This window comes from Cupressus sempervirens, chromosome 1, assembly GCF_028749045.1.
Source record: "Cupressus sempervirens isolate cs-2001-9-10 chromosome 1, ASM2874904v1, whole genome shotgun sequence".
NCBI classification, from domain to species: domain Eukaryota; kingdom Viridiplantae; phylum Streptophyta; class Pinopsida; order Cupressales; family Cupressaceae; genus Cupressus; species Cupressus sempervirens.
The window spans coordinates 541,855,501-541,870,439 of record NC_143118.1 but is presented as its reverse complement, the minus strand read 5'-3'; the positions used below and the strand labels follow the sequence as shown (position 1 = coordinate 541,870,439).

Below are 14,939 nucleotides of genomic sequence, written 5' to 3'. Positions count from 1 at the left end.
CATATATATATATATTTGTGCACTTTACTCTCATAGTTTACAGATGTGTCTGCTTCATATAGAAAAAAGCAACTCTGCTACAGTACTTACAGCACTTAACAATAACCGAAAACTTGATCTTTCTTCAACTAAGGCAAAGAAGAGAAAAAACGACAAGGGCTGATTACTTGATAACTCTTAGCATATCCTTTTTAACAACTGCCAATCAAACCCAAGAACTAAAATGGTTATGTTCGGGAATGCAATCAAATGCATCTATAGTGCATTGTCACAATCCTGTACACAAGGACAAGAACACCATTCCAAAACTCTGTAACAGTGAAAATGCAGGAATACAAGTTCTCTCTACTCAGCTATATGAATCTTTCGTAAAACAATGAATTCTGTTATAGACCAGGAAGAATCAGCTACAAACATTTAATTTTTGTTTCAATGTATAAGCTTTAGAGTGGCAAGTATACCTAGCATATATATTAATTGTATGTGGCTCACAATGTCTTCCCTTCTTACACATTAACATTCTCTTTGCATATTAAAGTCAATATAGAAAATGCTTCCGTGTTAAAGAATTGATACATACTACAAATTTGTTGTTGCTGGCCTTGTCTTTGCACCAGCCATACACTTTATTCCTGTCTAAGAAATGGCATTGACTAAAAATAATGGATGGACTTTTTTGATTGACTAATAATATCTGCAAGTGAACAATATAAATGATCCAGTACTATTTCTGCTGTTTGAATGAACTTAAAAGAATCCTCTCAATAAAGAACATGTCTGAGATAAATCTAAACTCTAACCTGAAATAGAAAGAATTACTGTATCAAATGACAGTATAGTGGCTGAAAATGCTTAAAGATTTACTCCATAGATAAGTCTTGTCATCATGGCAATTGGCAACTACATGAAAAAAACAATTTGCAACAACAAAACCAACCTTGCTTCCTAACTATTGGGATTACCATATAATGACATCACCAAATGGCAGTGAAACCAATCAATTCATTTTGAACCGATCACTCTGAATACTGCATTATTACCACTGATTAGCAAAAGATTCCTTATAATTTGCGTGTTCGTCTTTTGTCAGTTGTCTGACAGTTGCATCACTTACTCTCGCATTCAAAAGTTTTTGAGCTAGTCTGTCCTTTGCTGTTGGTTTTTTCTTCAACAAAGATGACAGGGATTGTTTTTGTCTTTTTTGGTTATTGGGATTACCACTCCATCCTTCCAAATCTTCACCAATTGCCTCTCCAAGACCTTGTGAAGTGGACGATACAGAAGAGTTCCTTAGAACTGAAGCATTGTGTTCTCTAATTTTCATGAGTTTCGCACGCTTTGCTTCTCTGCACTTTGTCTGTTTGTGTTCTTTTGCTCCTTCTCTACTTCTCACATTATCAAGTGCCTGGGCTGCAATCAGTCGGATACTTTGCTCCTTTGAAATACTTTGTTTCAATTGAGATGAAAGTTCATCAATATCCTCCATTTGAGACACTAGTTCAGTACTCTTTCTTTTATCACCATTTCCTGCTGTTTGTGAAGGAACCCGCTGCTTGAGAGAAATAAAAGAATCTGGTCTCTCATCAATCGGTTTTCCATTGGAGTCCCGCTGCCTGATAGGCCCATGCAATGGACAAACACGAAGATCCCTCCTCTGACAGAATCCTCCTTTTCTTAAAGGTGCTCCACAAGGTTGAATTTCCTGCTGCTGATCATTATAATAGACTGCCCGGACATTAAATTCTGAAGCTATTTCAGGAGGAATAACAGCATCCCTGTCAACTCTACCCCAATGGCTCTCAATTTCCAAACCTCTTTGATTTGCAGGAATAGCACTATTGGACCCCCACGCATCTAGGTAAGAACCCCATGGTAGAACTGGTGCTTCCTGTGCAAGTTTTTGCTTGATTGAAGTGGAAGCTCCTGAAGAATCCCCTTGAACAGTATTTGCCTGAGTTTTCAAAGATCGAACCTGAGCCTTAGTCTGACCCTTGACATCTTGGAAACCACAATCTCTGTCATTAGGGAAAAACAACAGCAGACATTAACGGCTGATTTCACCAATTCCCTATTTCATATTCTCTTTCAAAAATTATCATTCAGAATATGAAGATTTGCCTAATTTCTATAAGAGAAGTTTTTCACCTTTCGAAATTCTAAAGAAAATTGTACGGAAAATATTAAATCTCAAATAAATTTGCATTATACATCGCCACACTTTTAAAACCGATAATTTAAAATAAAAACATGTGTTTCCTTAGAATTTTGCTCACCTGTCATTTTGACGAACTTTGACCTTGTCATCTGGTAAAGCAGACGTAGATGCGGATCCTGTAATCGGATTACCAGAATTCCCAATTAGTCCATCCTCCCATATGACTTCATCCTCCTCAGAAGTTGCTTGGCAACCAAGCTTTTCACATTTAACTCTTGCAGAAAGCACAACAGTGCGCAGGTCAATAACCTCTTTCAGCATAGATTCAGACACCCTATTATCAGCCAAATCAACCCTCGTGAGGACAAACAGCCAATCCTGAATCGCAATCATATGTTTGGTGCTCAGCAGCTTGTAAAGCTCTCTGACAACATCAAACACGGCTTCATTGTCTTGGCTTTCAACAGGGATTTCTCCCGCACTCATAGCTTCCTCCCTGATTCTTCTCAGACTAAGTGATGATGCAAATCCATACTCGAAATCCTCCAACTCGGGCTCCTCATCCTTCTCCTCTTCTTCTTGTTTCTTGCATAGGATATCACAGCACTCATTAATTTCGTCAATGGTGGACTGAATCTCAGATTTGTAAGTTTCAAAATTCTGCCTTAGGGTTTCAAATTTACTTCTTAGTAGTTCCTGGGTGCGAGCAGCCCTTAGGTCCGACTCCCTGGTTGAATTGCGGTTAGGGTTGGGGTTGGGGAAGGGCAGATGCAGAGTATTCTTTAAGTAGTGGTAACCTAATCGCAATTGTTTGTAATATTGCCCGAATTTTTCATTCCAACTTTCGAGTAACTCCAAAGTTTTCGAGCGCAGAAGGGATGCCCTGTCGGCAGGAGCAGGCAGAGGATGCTCTCTGCGAAACCCCGCGCTCAGTAATAAAAATCGAGGAAAGCTCTGCACCCACAAGCTTCTGAACAACTTTGACCGACTGAATAACTCGTCAATTACTAGCAAGGCCAGAAATCGCACCTGCAGGTGGATTAATGACCCGAATTAGATCTTTGAATAATTTCGGGATTTGCGAGAGCGTCCCAAAACAAATTACAAGATGCGTAGAATATAACTGAATTAAAAGAATACCTGGGAATGGTTTTTGTTCATTCTGTCCATGAGAAAGCGTACTGCGGCGCTGACATTTGAGTCCGAAGAGCGCACTAAATTCTTGATGGATTGAATGAGACGAGAATCAAGCTCTTTTGCGGGAGAACTTGTTGCGGTCTCTATCAACAGCCCCAGCTTCCTGCTATCTGATTCCATCTCTCAAAACACAAAAAATTCTGGGCCTTCTAATTCTGGGCTCCGCAAATTTTGAAGTCAAAACATGTGAGGTGCGCTTCAGCCATAACCGCCTGGCTTTTATTCTGAAATACATTCACAAAGTTATCGGAACTCCAGAGAATCGAAGAGGCACAGATAAACTAACCCAGAAATGCCCTTACCATATCCCCACAAATAATATTCATTGCAAACAACGAAAGCAGAGACGAATTTCTGAATCGGATAAGGATGACAGAGTCAAATCTTCAGTTTAAGCTATTGAATGCCGAGCTTATGGATTCATCAAGTAATCTTCTGCATCTGCCGCTCAGCTACCTTTTATGATCGGAACATAATAATCCGGGTTTTTTAAGTGGTTAATATTCCTCAATTCTCTAATTTTTGAAAATTTTGGCTAATAATTTAGTTCTTAAAAATATTTGAAATTGTCATATATTATAAAATATTAGTTTTAAAATTATTTAAATAATGTAAGATTCATCAAATAAATAATAGAAATTATTTTATTTTTCAAAATAATATAAATTTGTCAATTTTTTTTTTAAAGTTTACCCTCATAATAATGTCATAAAAACATGAGAACGAAGAAACTATATTGCAAGAGTTGTAAAATTTGTAGGGAGAGGAAGGTCTCAATCATTGACAAATGCTAATTTGTATTGTGTAGGTCATTTCCCAAAGAGAGTGTTGGCTTTGTTTTGTTATGGCAAAGTTGTAAATACATCAACATCTTGAATATCATCAAATTGGACAATCTAGTTGTTAATATTTTTATTATAATTTTAAAAAATATGTTGTATTTCATAACAAGGATTGTGTGAAGTTGTACGCACTATGAAAAGGGAGGAAAAAAGTTTCATTCTTTCTTGGGTCTCTATCATGTTGAAGTTTTCTTTTGTGGATTTTAGGGCATGTAGCTTCAAGGGAGTTATGATTTATGTTATTTGGTATTGAAAGATTCATCCAGGTATCGTTTGAGGTTAGCACTCCTCAATCAAGCTTGGTACATTGCAGAAAGCGAAGAATTATGGCATATTGTAGGTTTCTATTAAAGATAAATGTAAGATGATATGAACACTTGTATGATCCATCTAAAGCTTTAAGGATGTGCAGAGAAGAGGCTTCTAAGTATTTTAATAGGTTTTGTGAGATAATCTATATAACCTTTACATTGTTAACATACATGTTTCATTAATATAAGGTGCATAAGTGAACACCTATAAATATTGTGCAATAAATATTAGGGATGAAGTCTATTTTGTGGGAACTTAATAAATCAAAGAAACTCCTCCTTGCTCATATTGTAGTTGGTCATGAGTATGTGCCATTTTTGTCCTAGTCCCTTAATGATAAACCTAATTTAGTTGAAACATTCAACATCTGGGAGACCTTTTGCTCATCTAATTATTGAGGAATAACACAAGAATGGTTACTTCACTAGCTTTAAAGAATGTCAAAGTATGTTGGAATTCAAGTTCAAAAGCCAAAAGGTGGGCAAATCTATATAACAGTTAATTAACTATTGAAAAGACAACATTTGATAATGGAGAATAAAGATCAAGTGATAGCCTTAAATAGGCAATGGACAAGTATAAGACAAGAATTTGTTAAAGGAATGGTGAGAAGACAATCAAAAGGCATGCATGGTAGAGTCTACTCAATGAATAGTAGGAGTAGTGATGTTTATTACCAAGAGGGTGAAAATAGTTCATAGAAAGCAAAGGTAGTAGACCCAACCCACCACCACAAGCAATATTTGCAAAGATTATCTTGAGTGCACAATGCATGAAAGAGGTAGGACAATTACAATGAATGGTATGAAGGAAAGAGGTAATATTAGCTAGCTCTTTTCTCATATTATCATAATCTCATAAGGATATAACTCAACTCTTTGTTAAGAAAAGAAGATATGTTCTTGTGCCACTCTAATTTGATTATTGTGGAAGAACCATTTGCACAAATATCCTAACAAGAGTTCATTAAAACCCGTGTCAAGTGTGTGTCATAAGTAGATACTTGTGGCAACCAACTATTTGACAAGGCACACTTAAGCAATTTCTTTGTGTAACATATAAAAGGTTGATTAATGGAGACCATCAAATCTCTCTCTCTCTCTCTCTCTCTCTCTCTCTCTCTCTCTCTCTCTCTCTCTCTCTCACACACACACACACACACACACACACATGTATATGTATATATATGTATGTATGTTTATCTACATATACATACATACATACATATATTATATATGTATATGTATACAAACATATGTGTGTGTGTGTGTACACATATGCACACACACACACACACACACACACACACACACACACACACACACACATGTATATATATGTATGTATATGTGTGTGTGTGTGTGTATGTGTGCACGCGCACACACTCATGTATGTATGTTTGTATGTACACGCATACATATATTAGGAAAGTGGACCCTAAAAGGTGATCCCTTTAGAGAACCTAAACCAGATTAGCATAACCCGAGTGGATGTAAGGGTGTCAATGCAAGATCTAAGTCCTTTAAAGGATTTTAATTCTAAGGTCCCTTTTTGTGTTGTGTTGTTTGTGCTCCTTCTCATTAAAAATTTAATTATGTTGACGTGAAGAATGATATGCAAGTAAAGAAAATAAATACATAATGAGAGATATAAAGATATCTAATCCATTGTACCAAAGTAAGAGCTATGAAATGAAAAAGAGGGCAGTGTATTCACCTTGAGAGCTAGTAGATGATGCAAGTTCAAGTCTAACAAAAGGTTGTCAAATTGTACCAAAACCTAAAGCAAATATGGATCTACAGCCCAAGAGGATAAAGATGTGAACTATGAAAATCTGAGGGTCCCAAGGATGGGTTGACTTTCTAGGTATAGCTTGACTTCAACCTATACCTAAAGGTTCAAAATTGAAAACAAATCTATGATGTAAATTGCAACTCCAAATCTGAAAGTCCATGAATATGCACTGTCACACAAGAAAAAAGGAAATTGTTGATGAGAAGTGGATTTTGGAGAAGTGCATTTTGGTGGCCAAGCCCCTTGGATTTAACCTTGAAATGAAATAAGTAAAGAATATAAAACAAGATGAATGCTATTGTTCACCTTGCTTGTCAAACCTTCATTGATGGATTTAGGTCTACAATATTCACAAAGGTGTATGAATACTTGTATCTGTATGTATATGTAGAATGTAGGATTTCTTCACAAATGTAATGGATCTATAATCATCAAATCATAGATTAAGGATGCATGTATGCTTGATTGCTTAGAATCAAAATGAGAGGAAAGAAGAATGTGTGGATCTTCTTACTCAATTAGAAACTCCTCTACTGACTCATCACAAAAAAGGAAATTTACTCAATAAATTGAATATTTTCCTTGAATGGATGGATGAACTTAGAGATCTTGAAGGGATGGAATCCTTCAAATCTTGGAGCCAAATCCTTGCTTGCTTGCTAGAAATCACCAAAAAGCTTCTTAAATACACCTTGGACGTGTTTTCTTTCTCTTGAGATAGCTTGTAGAATTATGGATTGCTTAGATGTTGACGAATGTCATGTGATGTAAAACTGGAGGGGGGAAGTCAATATAACCCCAAGTTATATTACCAAAACCCAATTAAGATGAAGGGGTGTCAATGATAAACCCTCTTCCATGCTTTTAATTAACTTTAAGATGTTTAATGTGAATGTAAATTAAATGAATTTATTTAATGACAAGAGTCAAATAGATCTAAGTGTTATATGTATGCAATCTACCTGATGAAGATATGGAAATAGGTCTATACTAAGAGATAAAAGAAAGGGTGGAAAACTTACCTTGAAATATTCAAAAGAAGATTATTTTTTCAGTCCAAAAATTTTGGATCTGAAATAATGATTGAGATTTTAATTGTGATTATGCGATCATGATAGAAAACCCTAATTTTCTCAAATCTCTAAGAACATGTCGACCAAACCTTCTAGAAGGTTTATGGAAATTTGTACATGTTCCTAGGGCACTATAGAAAAATTGAACCAGGTTCTCCTCGAAGCCCTCAACAAGTATTTTTCAAATCCAAAGTTGCATTTTTAATATCTTACACTCCTACATATAAGAAATTTTGATTTTGTTTATTGGGGAGGGTTTTCCTTGTTTAAGCCCTATATTGAGGAATTAACCTTGAAATAAAATGAAATGTAAAGCATGCAAGGAAGAAAGATAAATGTAAATATTCACCTTTCTTGATGAAACCCTTGTCGATAAGGATTTTACAATGCTTGAATGTTGTAGATGTTGGATTTGCAATGAAGGATGTAAGAAATATCCACAAATGCAATAGATCTACCAAAACCACATCATGGAGCCATGGATACAAATGTGCACCAAAGAAGAAGAAGATGATGACAGATGCAATAATTTAGATCTCCTCCATGATGGCCAACAAAATGTTAGATCTTAAAGATGAAATGTTCACAAAGGATCCTTGAATCTTGAATGCTCGATAAATGCCTTAATAAACCTTGTAGCTTAAGTATCCTTATGTGAGTAATGAATGTCTTGTGAATTTCTAATGGATGATAAATATAAAAATGAGGTTCATAGACTTTCTTTTATACCAATTTTTATGCACAAAAATAAACCGAGTCGATGGGGTCACCTAGTTTCCAAATTTGAATATCTTAGACAAAACTAGCTTCGAGGCTCAAAATGCCCAGGGTACAGGTCAAACTTGGTTGACCTATTACAGTATAGGTTGACTTGGATCAAACGATACCAATATTTGGAAAGGGGTAACCCCAAGGTCCTAGAAACTGCACAAATGAAAATGGAAGAAAAGTAATTTAGTGGGAGTAATTGACAATTGAGTACAAATCTATCCATGATCCATAAATTCTCTAAAGGTAGAGAAGTAAAAGATCATAAATGATGGGTGCTTTCATTTGAAGATAGCATATTTAGCCCCCACTTTAGCGGGAGTGTGAGTTACCTCATACTCATGGTAAAGTAGATAAAATGAAAGAGTTGATCTCATCATGACTAAGGAGATGAAGAAACAACCAAGCCCCCAATAGAGTTGAATCTTCATGATATCTAGAATCATAACAAGAGAGATTTCATTGACAAAAACTAAAAACTAAAAAGTGTAGTTAACTCGCTCAATAAGGTTTGTGTTCCTTATTGTGAACTACATGAAATGGTGTGTTGTTGAAAAATATGGCATTGAATGGTTTAACAAGTGTGTGTGGCATGCTAGTCAACCCATCAAATATGAATTGAGTGGTCTAGCAAGTGTGTGTAGCATGATATTTAATCCATCAAAAAGATTCATCCTCAAGGGAACTCCATGTCCCAAAAGGGGAATTAAAAACAACCCAAGCATAAGGATGTGTATGTACTTAAGGGATTCGAATTAGGATCATGCTTCCTGGATTGTTAATGGCCCAAAGAAGGAACAAAAAGAAATGATTAGGCTTTTTAGACTATTAGTAATCCAAAAATAGATCAAAAGCAACGCTAAGATCTCCTGTAATACCCCTCCTTTGCTACCATTGTAGACTTAGTTGTTAAAATTCTATATGACTCTTCTATAGATGTGTTAGCCCTTATTTGATATTTGAAATGCAATACTTTGATATGTTGATTAATTGATTACATGAGGTTATAACAATTTCCTACTTGCAGAGATGATGCTTTAATTGCTCTTAGTTAGTTAAAGAAAATACTTTTATGATGATGTCATATGGTGTGTCTTAGAAAAATGTTTATTATGTCCTCGTCATGATGAGATATTCATGTTAGAATATGATGTTATTTATATTTAGGATTTACTACTATACTTACCCCATACTTGTATGTGTTGTGTGTGTGTGTCTATTTTACATTTATGTTTGATGTGCCTAATATGGTTGAGGAAGGGAGTCGTAGTCACCTACCATTGTTTATTTAGCTTATATATATATATATATATATATATATATATATATATATATATATACACACATACATATATATATATACACACACATACATATATATACACATACATATATATATATATATATATATATATATATGTATGTATATTCATATATATATGTATGTGTATATATATATATGTATGTGTGTATATATATATACGTACGTATATATATACGTATATATATATACGTATATATATACGTATATATATATACGTACGTATATATATACGTACGTATATATATATACGTATATATATATACATATATATATACGTATATATATATACGTACGTATATATATACGTACGTATGTATATATATATACGTACGTATATATATATATATACGTATATATATATACGTATATATATACGTATATGTATATGCTCATCTTTTAGAGCATATACATATACGTATATATATACGTATATATATATATACGTATATATATACGTATATGTATATGCTCATCTTTTATATAGATTTACAGGTACTAGGCGTTGACTTCCCTGAATCGACAAGATGAGTGTGCCCTATCGCAATAACTCGATGGTAAGAATGGGGAGATAATGTCCAAGTCCAATCCTAGTAATAGCCTAATTACTTGTCCTGAGAAGGAGGACATGTATCTGACTTTCCACCCTTTTTAAATGCATGAGTTTATCTTTGCCTTTGTTGTTTAATTTCGAGTTTTAGTCAGTTTTGGTAATGTTGTTTTTATGTGGATTTAGCTATGTGATTTATTTGGTAAATGATTTAATTGTAATATTTGGGACAATCATATAATATTGAGAATTATTAAATATTATTTGATTAAAAAAAACAATATTAAAATATGAGAACATTTACTTAATTAAAAACTATTTAAATATGTGCTTTAATTTAGAAGTCTAATTTGAAAATTTGATTAAAGAGGAATTAAAATATGGAGATATTTAATTAATTCATAATTAATTAAATATGTGCTTCAATTTAAAAGATTTAATTTAAAAGTCTAATTTAAGAAGTTGTATTAAAAAATGAATTAATGGATTAAATGATTAAAGATTTGATATTGTTTTATTATAACTATTTAACTAGTATAGATATCTTAAATAAATCTATCTAAAGAAATGCCGATAGACATCCACTACAAAATAATTATAATTTAATTTACTACATCTAAAATTATGTATATATCCTTTATCTCCATTTATTTAGTTTTATTTAGTTTTTTACTAACTTAAGTTTTTTATTTTAAATTTCTTTAAAAATAGATGATTTATATCTCCAAATATTATAATTTAAATAGATATTTAATATGGTATTTATTAAATTATTTTTAAAAGTATATTCTATTTATAATAAGATTTAAACTTTTGGCATGTAGATGGTTGTCAAATTTAACCTAGAAGAATAAAAGTTAACATTAACACGCTCACACCATCCCACTCCCCCATTCTATCATTCTAGAATGCTTATTGGCATTAATTAATAATAATTAAACTAGAGTTGCATTTAATAATGAGCTTTAATTATTATCATTAATTTAAATAATAAACTATGCATTAAATAGTGCTTGCACTAATTAGTAAAGTGGAGGAAAAGAAAACAAAAGAAAAATTTAATTGAAAGGTTCTTTAAGGGCCCGTTTGGTTGCGAGCATAGGAATTGAGAATTAGAATAGAAAATTTGAATGAGAATGGAAAATGAAGAATAGGAATGGAAAAATGCAATCCAATCTTCGTTTATCCCTTGTTTGGTTATGCAAGCTTAAATTGGAATAGGGTTAACTTACAATCGGCGCCGTTTGAAAATATTTTGAAGATGCAATCGGCGCCATTGGAAAATAGCTGAAATATTTGAAAATATTGAAAACAAAGTTCCCGCGCTCACCCCAGGTCAAAACGGATTTGAAAATTTAATCAAATTTGAGAAAGCGAAAATGAATGCAAGAATAGCAATTCCAATTACAGGTATTTTTTGGAATGGACAAAAGCTCATTTTGGGGCTAAAATGAGAATACGTACTCCTATTCCCTATTCCTATTCCACGCACCAAACAAAGAATACAAATCATATTCTAATTTCCTATTCCTATTCCGGTTGTATTCCAGCAACCAAACGGGCCCTAAGTGTGCATGAAAGGAATAAATAACAAAAGTAAGTACTATTTAATGAATTTAGTGTCTTTTAAAATATTGGAGAATAGAAACCCTAGTTAGGGTTATGGTTCTTTATAAGGGGGTTGGTAGTTCATTGGAGAGACATATAGGTTTTGGGGAGCAAAATTTAGAATTGGATCAAAAGAATTGTTGAAAGTTTCAAAGGGTTTGGATTTGCATGCATTCATAAATTATTTCATATTTTAGTTGTGGTTTTGAGGTAGGGTTTGAAAACCCATTATAGAATTTTATTGAAAGATTTGTCTACTTTGTGTCTTCTTGGGTGCTTGCAGAATGCTTATTAATTTATTGTATTAACTTTTGGATAAAGAATTACGTTGTTGATTTTGAAAAGTAAAACTTATTGATGGAATTAAATCATACAGCTAAAAATTAGGTGTTTTCTTATATTCTATTTATAGTCTTGTGATGTTTATTTTCATGATGTTTTTCTTTATGGGTTGTTTAGTTGGCCAAGTTAGGATGTGCACCAGAGGCATTTTTTAGATTTCTTTTATGATTATTTGATTGGATGTCATGATGTATTTTATGATTCAAATTGAGATTTATTTTATAAGCTTTCTTTTGATGAGCATTTATGAGAACTTGGGTTTTGAGAATCAATGTTATTTTTGGGTTGCCTATTAAGGAACCAAACTCAATCAGTATTACTTTTGTGGTATGAGACACAATTGTGGTTTGTGAGTTTTGGGAAGGTAGCCTAGGTGCATGTCTATAGGAGTGGCTTGCAAAAGGGGTCGGGGCCCAAAGTGGTTGTCAAGGTAACTCATTGTAAGTTGTGTAACAAGTGATACCATAGTAATTTAAAATATTTAGACACATGCTAAAAAGATAAGTTAGAGATATTGCCTCGCCCATGCCTTGAGCACTTGTATAGGCTAAGGATGGGAATGTGATGATACCTAGTGAGAGAAATGACATGTTATTCCTTGTCTTCATGAGAGGGTATTCTAGTTTCACTTGTGTTACATTGATGATCCAAGGTCCAAAGTGACCAGTCAAAGGTAACTTAACACTTGAGGGTTCAGGGTCTAGTGAGAGACCAGTCTAGGGCAACTCAATTAGTTTGATCATGTGATGACACTCCCTAATATGTAACTTGAGTCTCCTTTGTGGTTTTTTTACATTTGCCTCTAGTGTTGTACTTGTTGGATATTACTTTTGATGGTGTACTTATTGTGAGTTGGTACTTATTGATTGGATGTCATTTATTGTTGACAATTGACTTTTATTGATGAGTGTCATCTATTTATTGGTGTTGTACTTATTGTTGGTGATTTACTTTTATTGATGACGGTTGTTATATGTTGATTATTGTTCTTGGACATGTGGTCTTTGACTTAAGTTGGATACCTTTCATTGATTTTATCTTGATTTGATACTGTATTATACTTGGTATCTTAATGTTGACCTTGGAATGTGGTGTTGGTTTTGGATTGAGTGTCCTTTCGATTTTGATTATCTTTTCTTCTTGAGTAGTTTGTGTTACCCTCGAGGTAGAATTGGCCATCAATAATTCCTTGCCTAGGATTATTTTATGGTTTGATTATCTTTTTGTGGATCGTTCATTATATTCCTTGCATGGTGGGAGTGGAAGTCTGACTAGGTAACCAAACGATTGGGAGGTAGTGTCTTCTTACCATTTGGGTCCCCCTTAGTTTGACAGATGTTGGATGCTCATTGATGGAGTTGTACTATCATCATTTTTATTCCTATCTTGGAGACTTCTATTCAAGTGATGTATATGTGTGTTATCATGTTATCTTGTATTTTGATGTACTTGTATCTATTCTTGCATAACCTACAACATGTACAATGGATGTTATCTAATTTTCTATACTTTATAATGGGTTTTCGTAGTTCGTCTTGTGGATATTTGGTGATTTTTTGTTATAATTAAATCGATTTAAAAGAGTATTTAATGATTTAATTTAATGGAAATTTTATAAAGAAAATATCATATTTATTATATTTAATTAATTGAGAAATTAATTAAATAAAAGAATTACATTTAAAGATGTAGTTAAAATTTTAATTTGGTGTAATCATATTTATTTAATTTAATAATAAAATATTTAGGAGTCTTATTTTTAAAATAAACTCTAAATATCATTATTAGTTAAAGTAATATATATTTTAGGCAAGAGCCTACAATGCAACAGTAAATTGCAAGCCTCTCATCAGGGAGGTCTTGAGTTCGAATCTACTCAAGATTAACAAATAATTATAATTAATCTAACAATAATAATAAAATGAATAATAAGTAACATAGGATTTGGTCGATTGCCTATCAAATTTTTTTTTTAAATAATAAATATTTTATTAAAACGTCTTGAGAATTAAAGAAAGAAAGAAAGCAATTAATTTAATAAATATATTTTAATTAAACTACAAAAAAGGTTGCACATGGAAAATTAAAATATAATAAAATAATAAAGTATGAAGGGTTTTCGAGTGATTGCACGATCAAAGCCCTAAATTGGGGGAGAACTCTTTATTAGAGATTTAAAGTTCATTTCTTGATTACCAGGATTTGGAGGAGCAATTTCTGAGAAGAAGGGTTTCAGAAGAAAGGTGATTACTTGTGTGCTTCGTGTGTTTGTCATATTAGCACCAAATTTAGGTAGAATCTTGTGGATTTATTTGCACAACAGTTTTCTGTTCTTCAAATTTATGTCTTCTTCGTGTGTGGATAAATATATTTTTAGAGTTTTAAATTGGGTTGAAACCCTTGTTGTAAATTTTAATTGTTCTTCATTTGGGATTATCTATATAGGATTTGATAATTGGAAACCCTCGTAAAATTTTAGAGAATCGTATTTAGATACGAATAAGGTTTTGTAAAAGAAATCCATATTGTTTTTATACAAATTTGTGTTATTGTCTGTATTTCTTCTATCAGATTTAATTTGGGAAAAGTCAAAAAATATGTGTAATATATATAATTATAAAATTATATATTATATAAATTTATTAAAAAAATCAAAATTGCATTTGAATGGGGGGCGAGTTTTTTTGTTTTTATATAATATAAAAAATGTGAGTGGGAGGTGGGCCACCACATCCCACCTCCCCTCCTCTTCTCTCCCATCGACGAGATAAATTGATGCGCACACAATAGAACTGATGCGGCAACAACATGGATGTTGCTGACACATCAGTACTCTATTGTGGTTGTAGATTGTTGCGACAGTCCTTCAAGTTGATGAGCCTTTAAACACGTATTTAAATTATTATTTTTAGTTTTTAAAAAATTGTATTAAGATTTTAATAATTAATAAATATATTTTAATATAGTTTTAAATTGT

The 14,939-nt window shown here is 32.8% G+C and overlaps 1 protein-coding gene across 1 annotated transcript; it reads right to left on the bottom strand.

Moving 5' to 3' along the window:
- Nucleotides 1-649: 649 nt before the first annotated feature.
- LOC149578600 (ENTH/VHS protein) lies at nt 650-3,824 on the bottom strand. The gene is made up of 3 exons (XM_089830135.1): nt 3,296-3,824; nt 2,274-3,184; nt 650-2,015 (listed from the first exon to the last, which is right to left on the bottom strand). Exons 1-3 carry the CDS (start codon nt 3,470-3,472, stop codon nt 1,037-1,039), a joined length of 2,067 nt encoding a protein of 688 aa, XP_089686261.1. The 5' UTR covers nt 3,473-3,824; the 3' UTR covers nt 650-1,036.
- Between the last annotated feature and the right edge of the window lie 11,115 nt (nt 3,825-14,939).

What these genes read in the sequence shown, in the direction of transcription:
- LOC149578600 (XM_089830135.1), bottom strand. Translation starts at nt 3,472, where the DNA reads ATGGAATCAGATAGCAGGAAGCTGGGGCTGTTGATAGAGACCGCAACA. An exon ending in TGAACAAAAACCATTCCCAG is followed by an intron (nt 3,185 to 3,295) that starts GTATTCTTTTAA and finishes ATCCACCTGCAG; the next exon opens with GTGCGATTTCTGGCCTTGCT. An exon ending in AAAGTTCGTCAAAATGACAG is followed by an intron (nt 2,016 to 2,273) that starts GTGAGCAAAATT and finishes CCCTAATGACAG; the next exon opens with AGATTGTGGTTTCCAAGATG.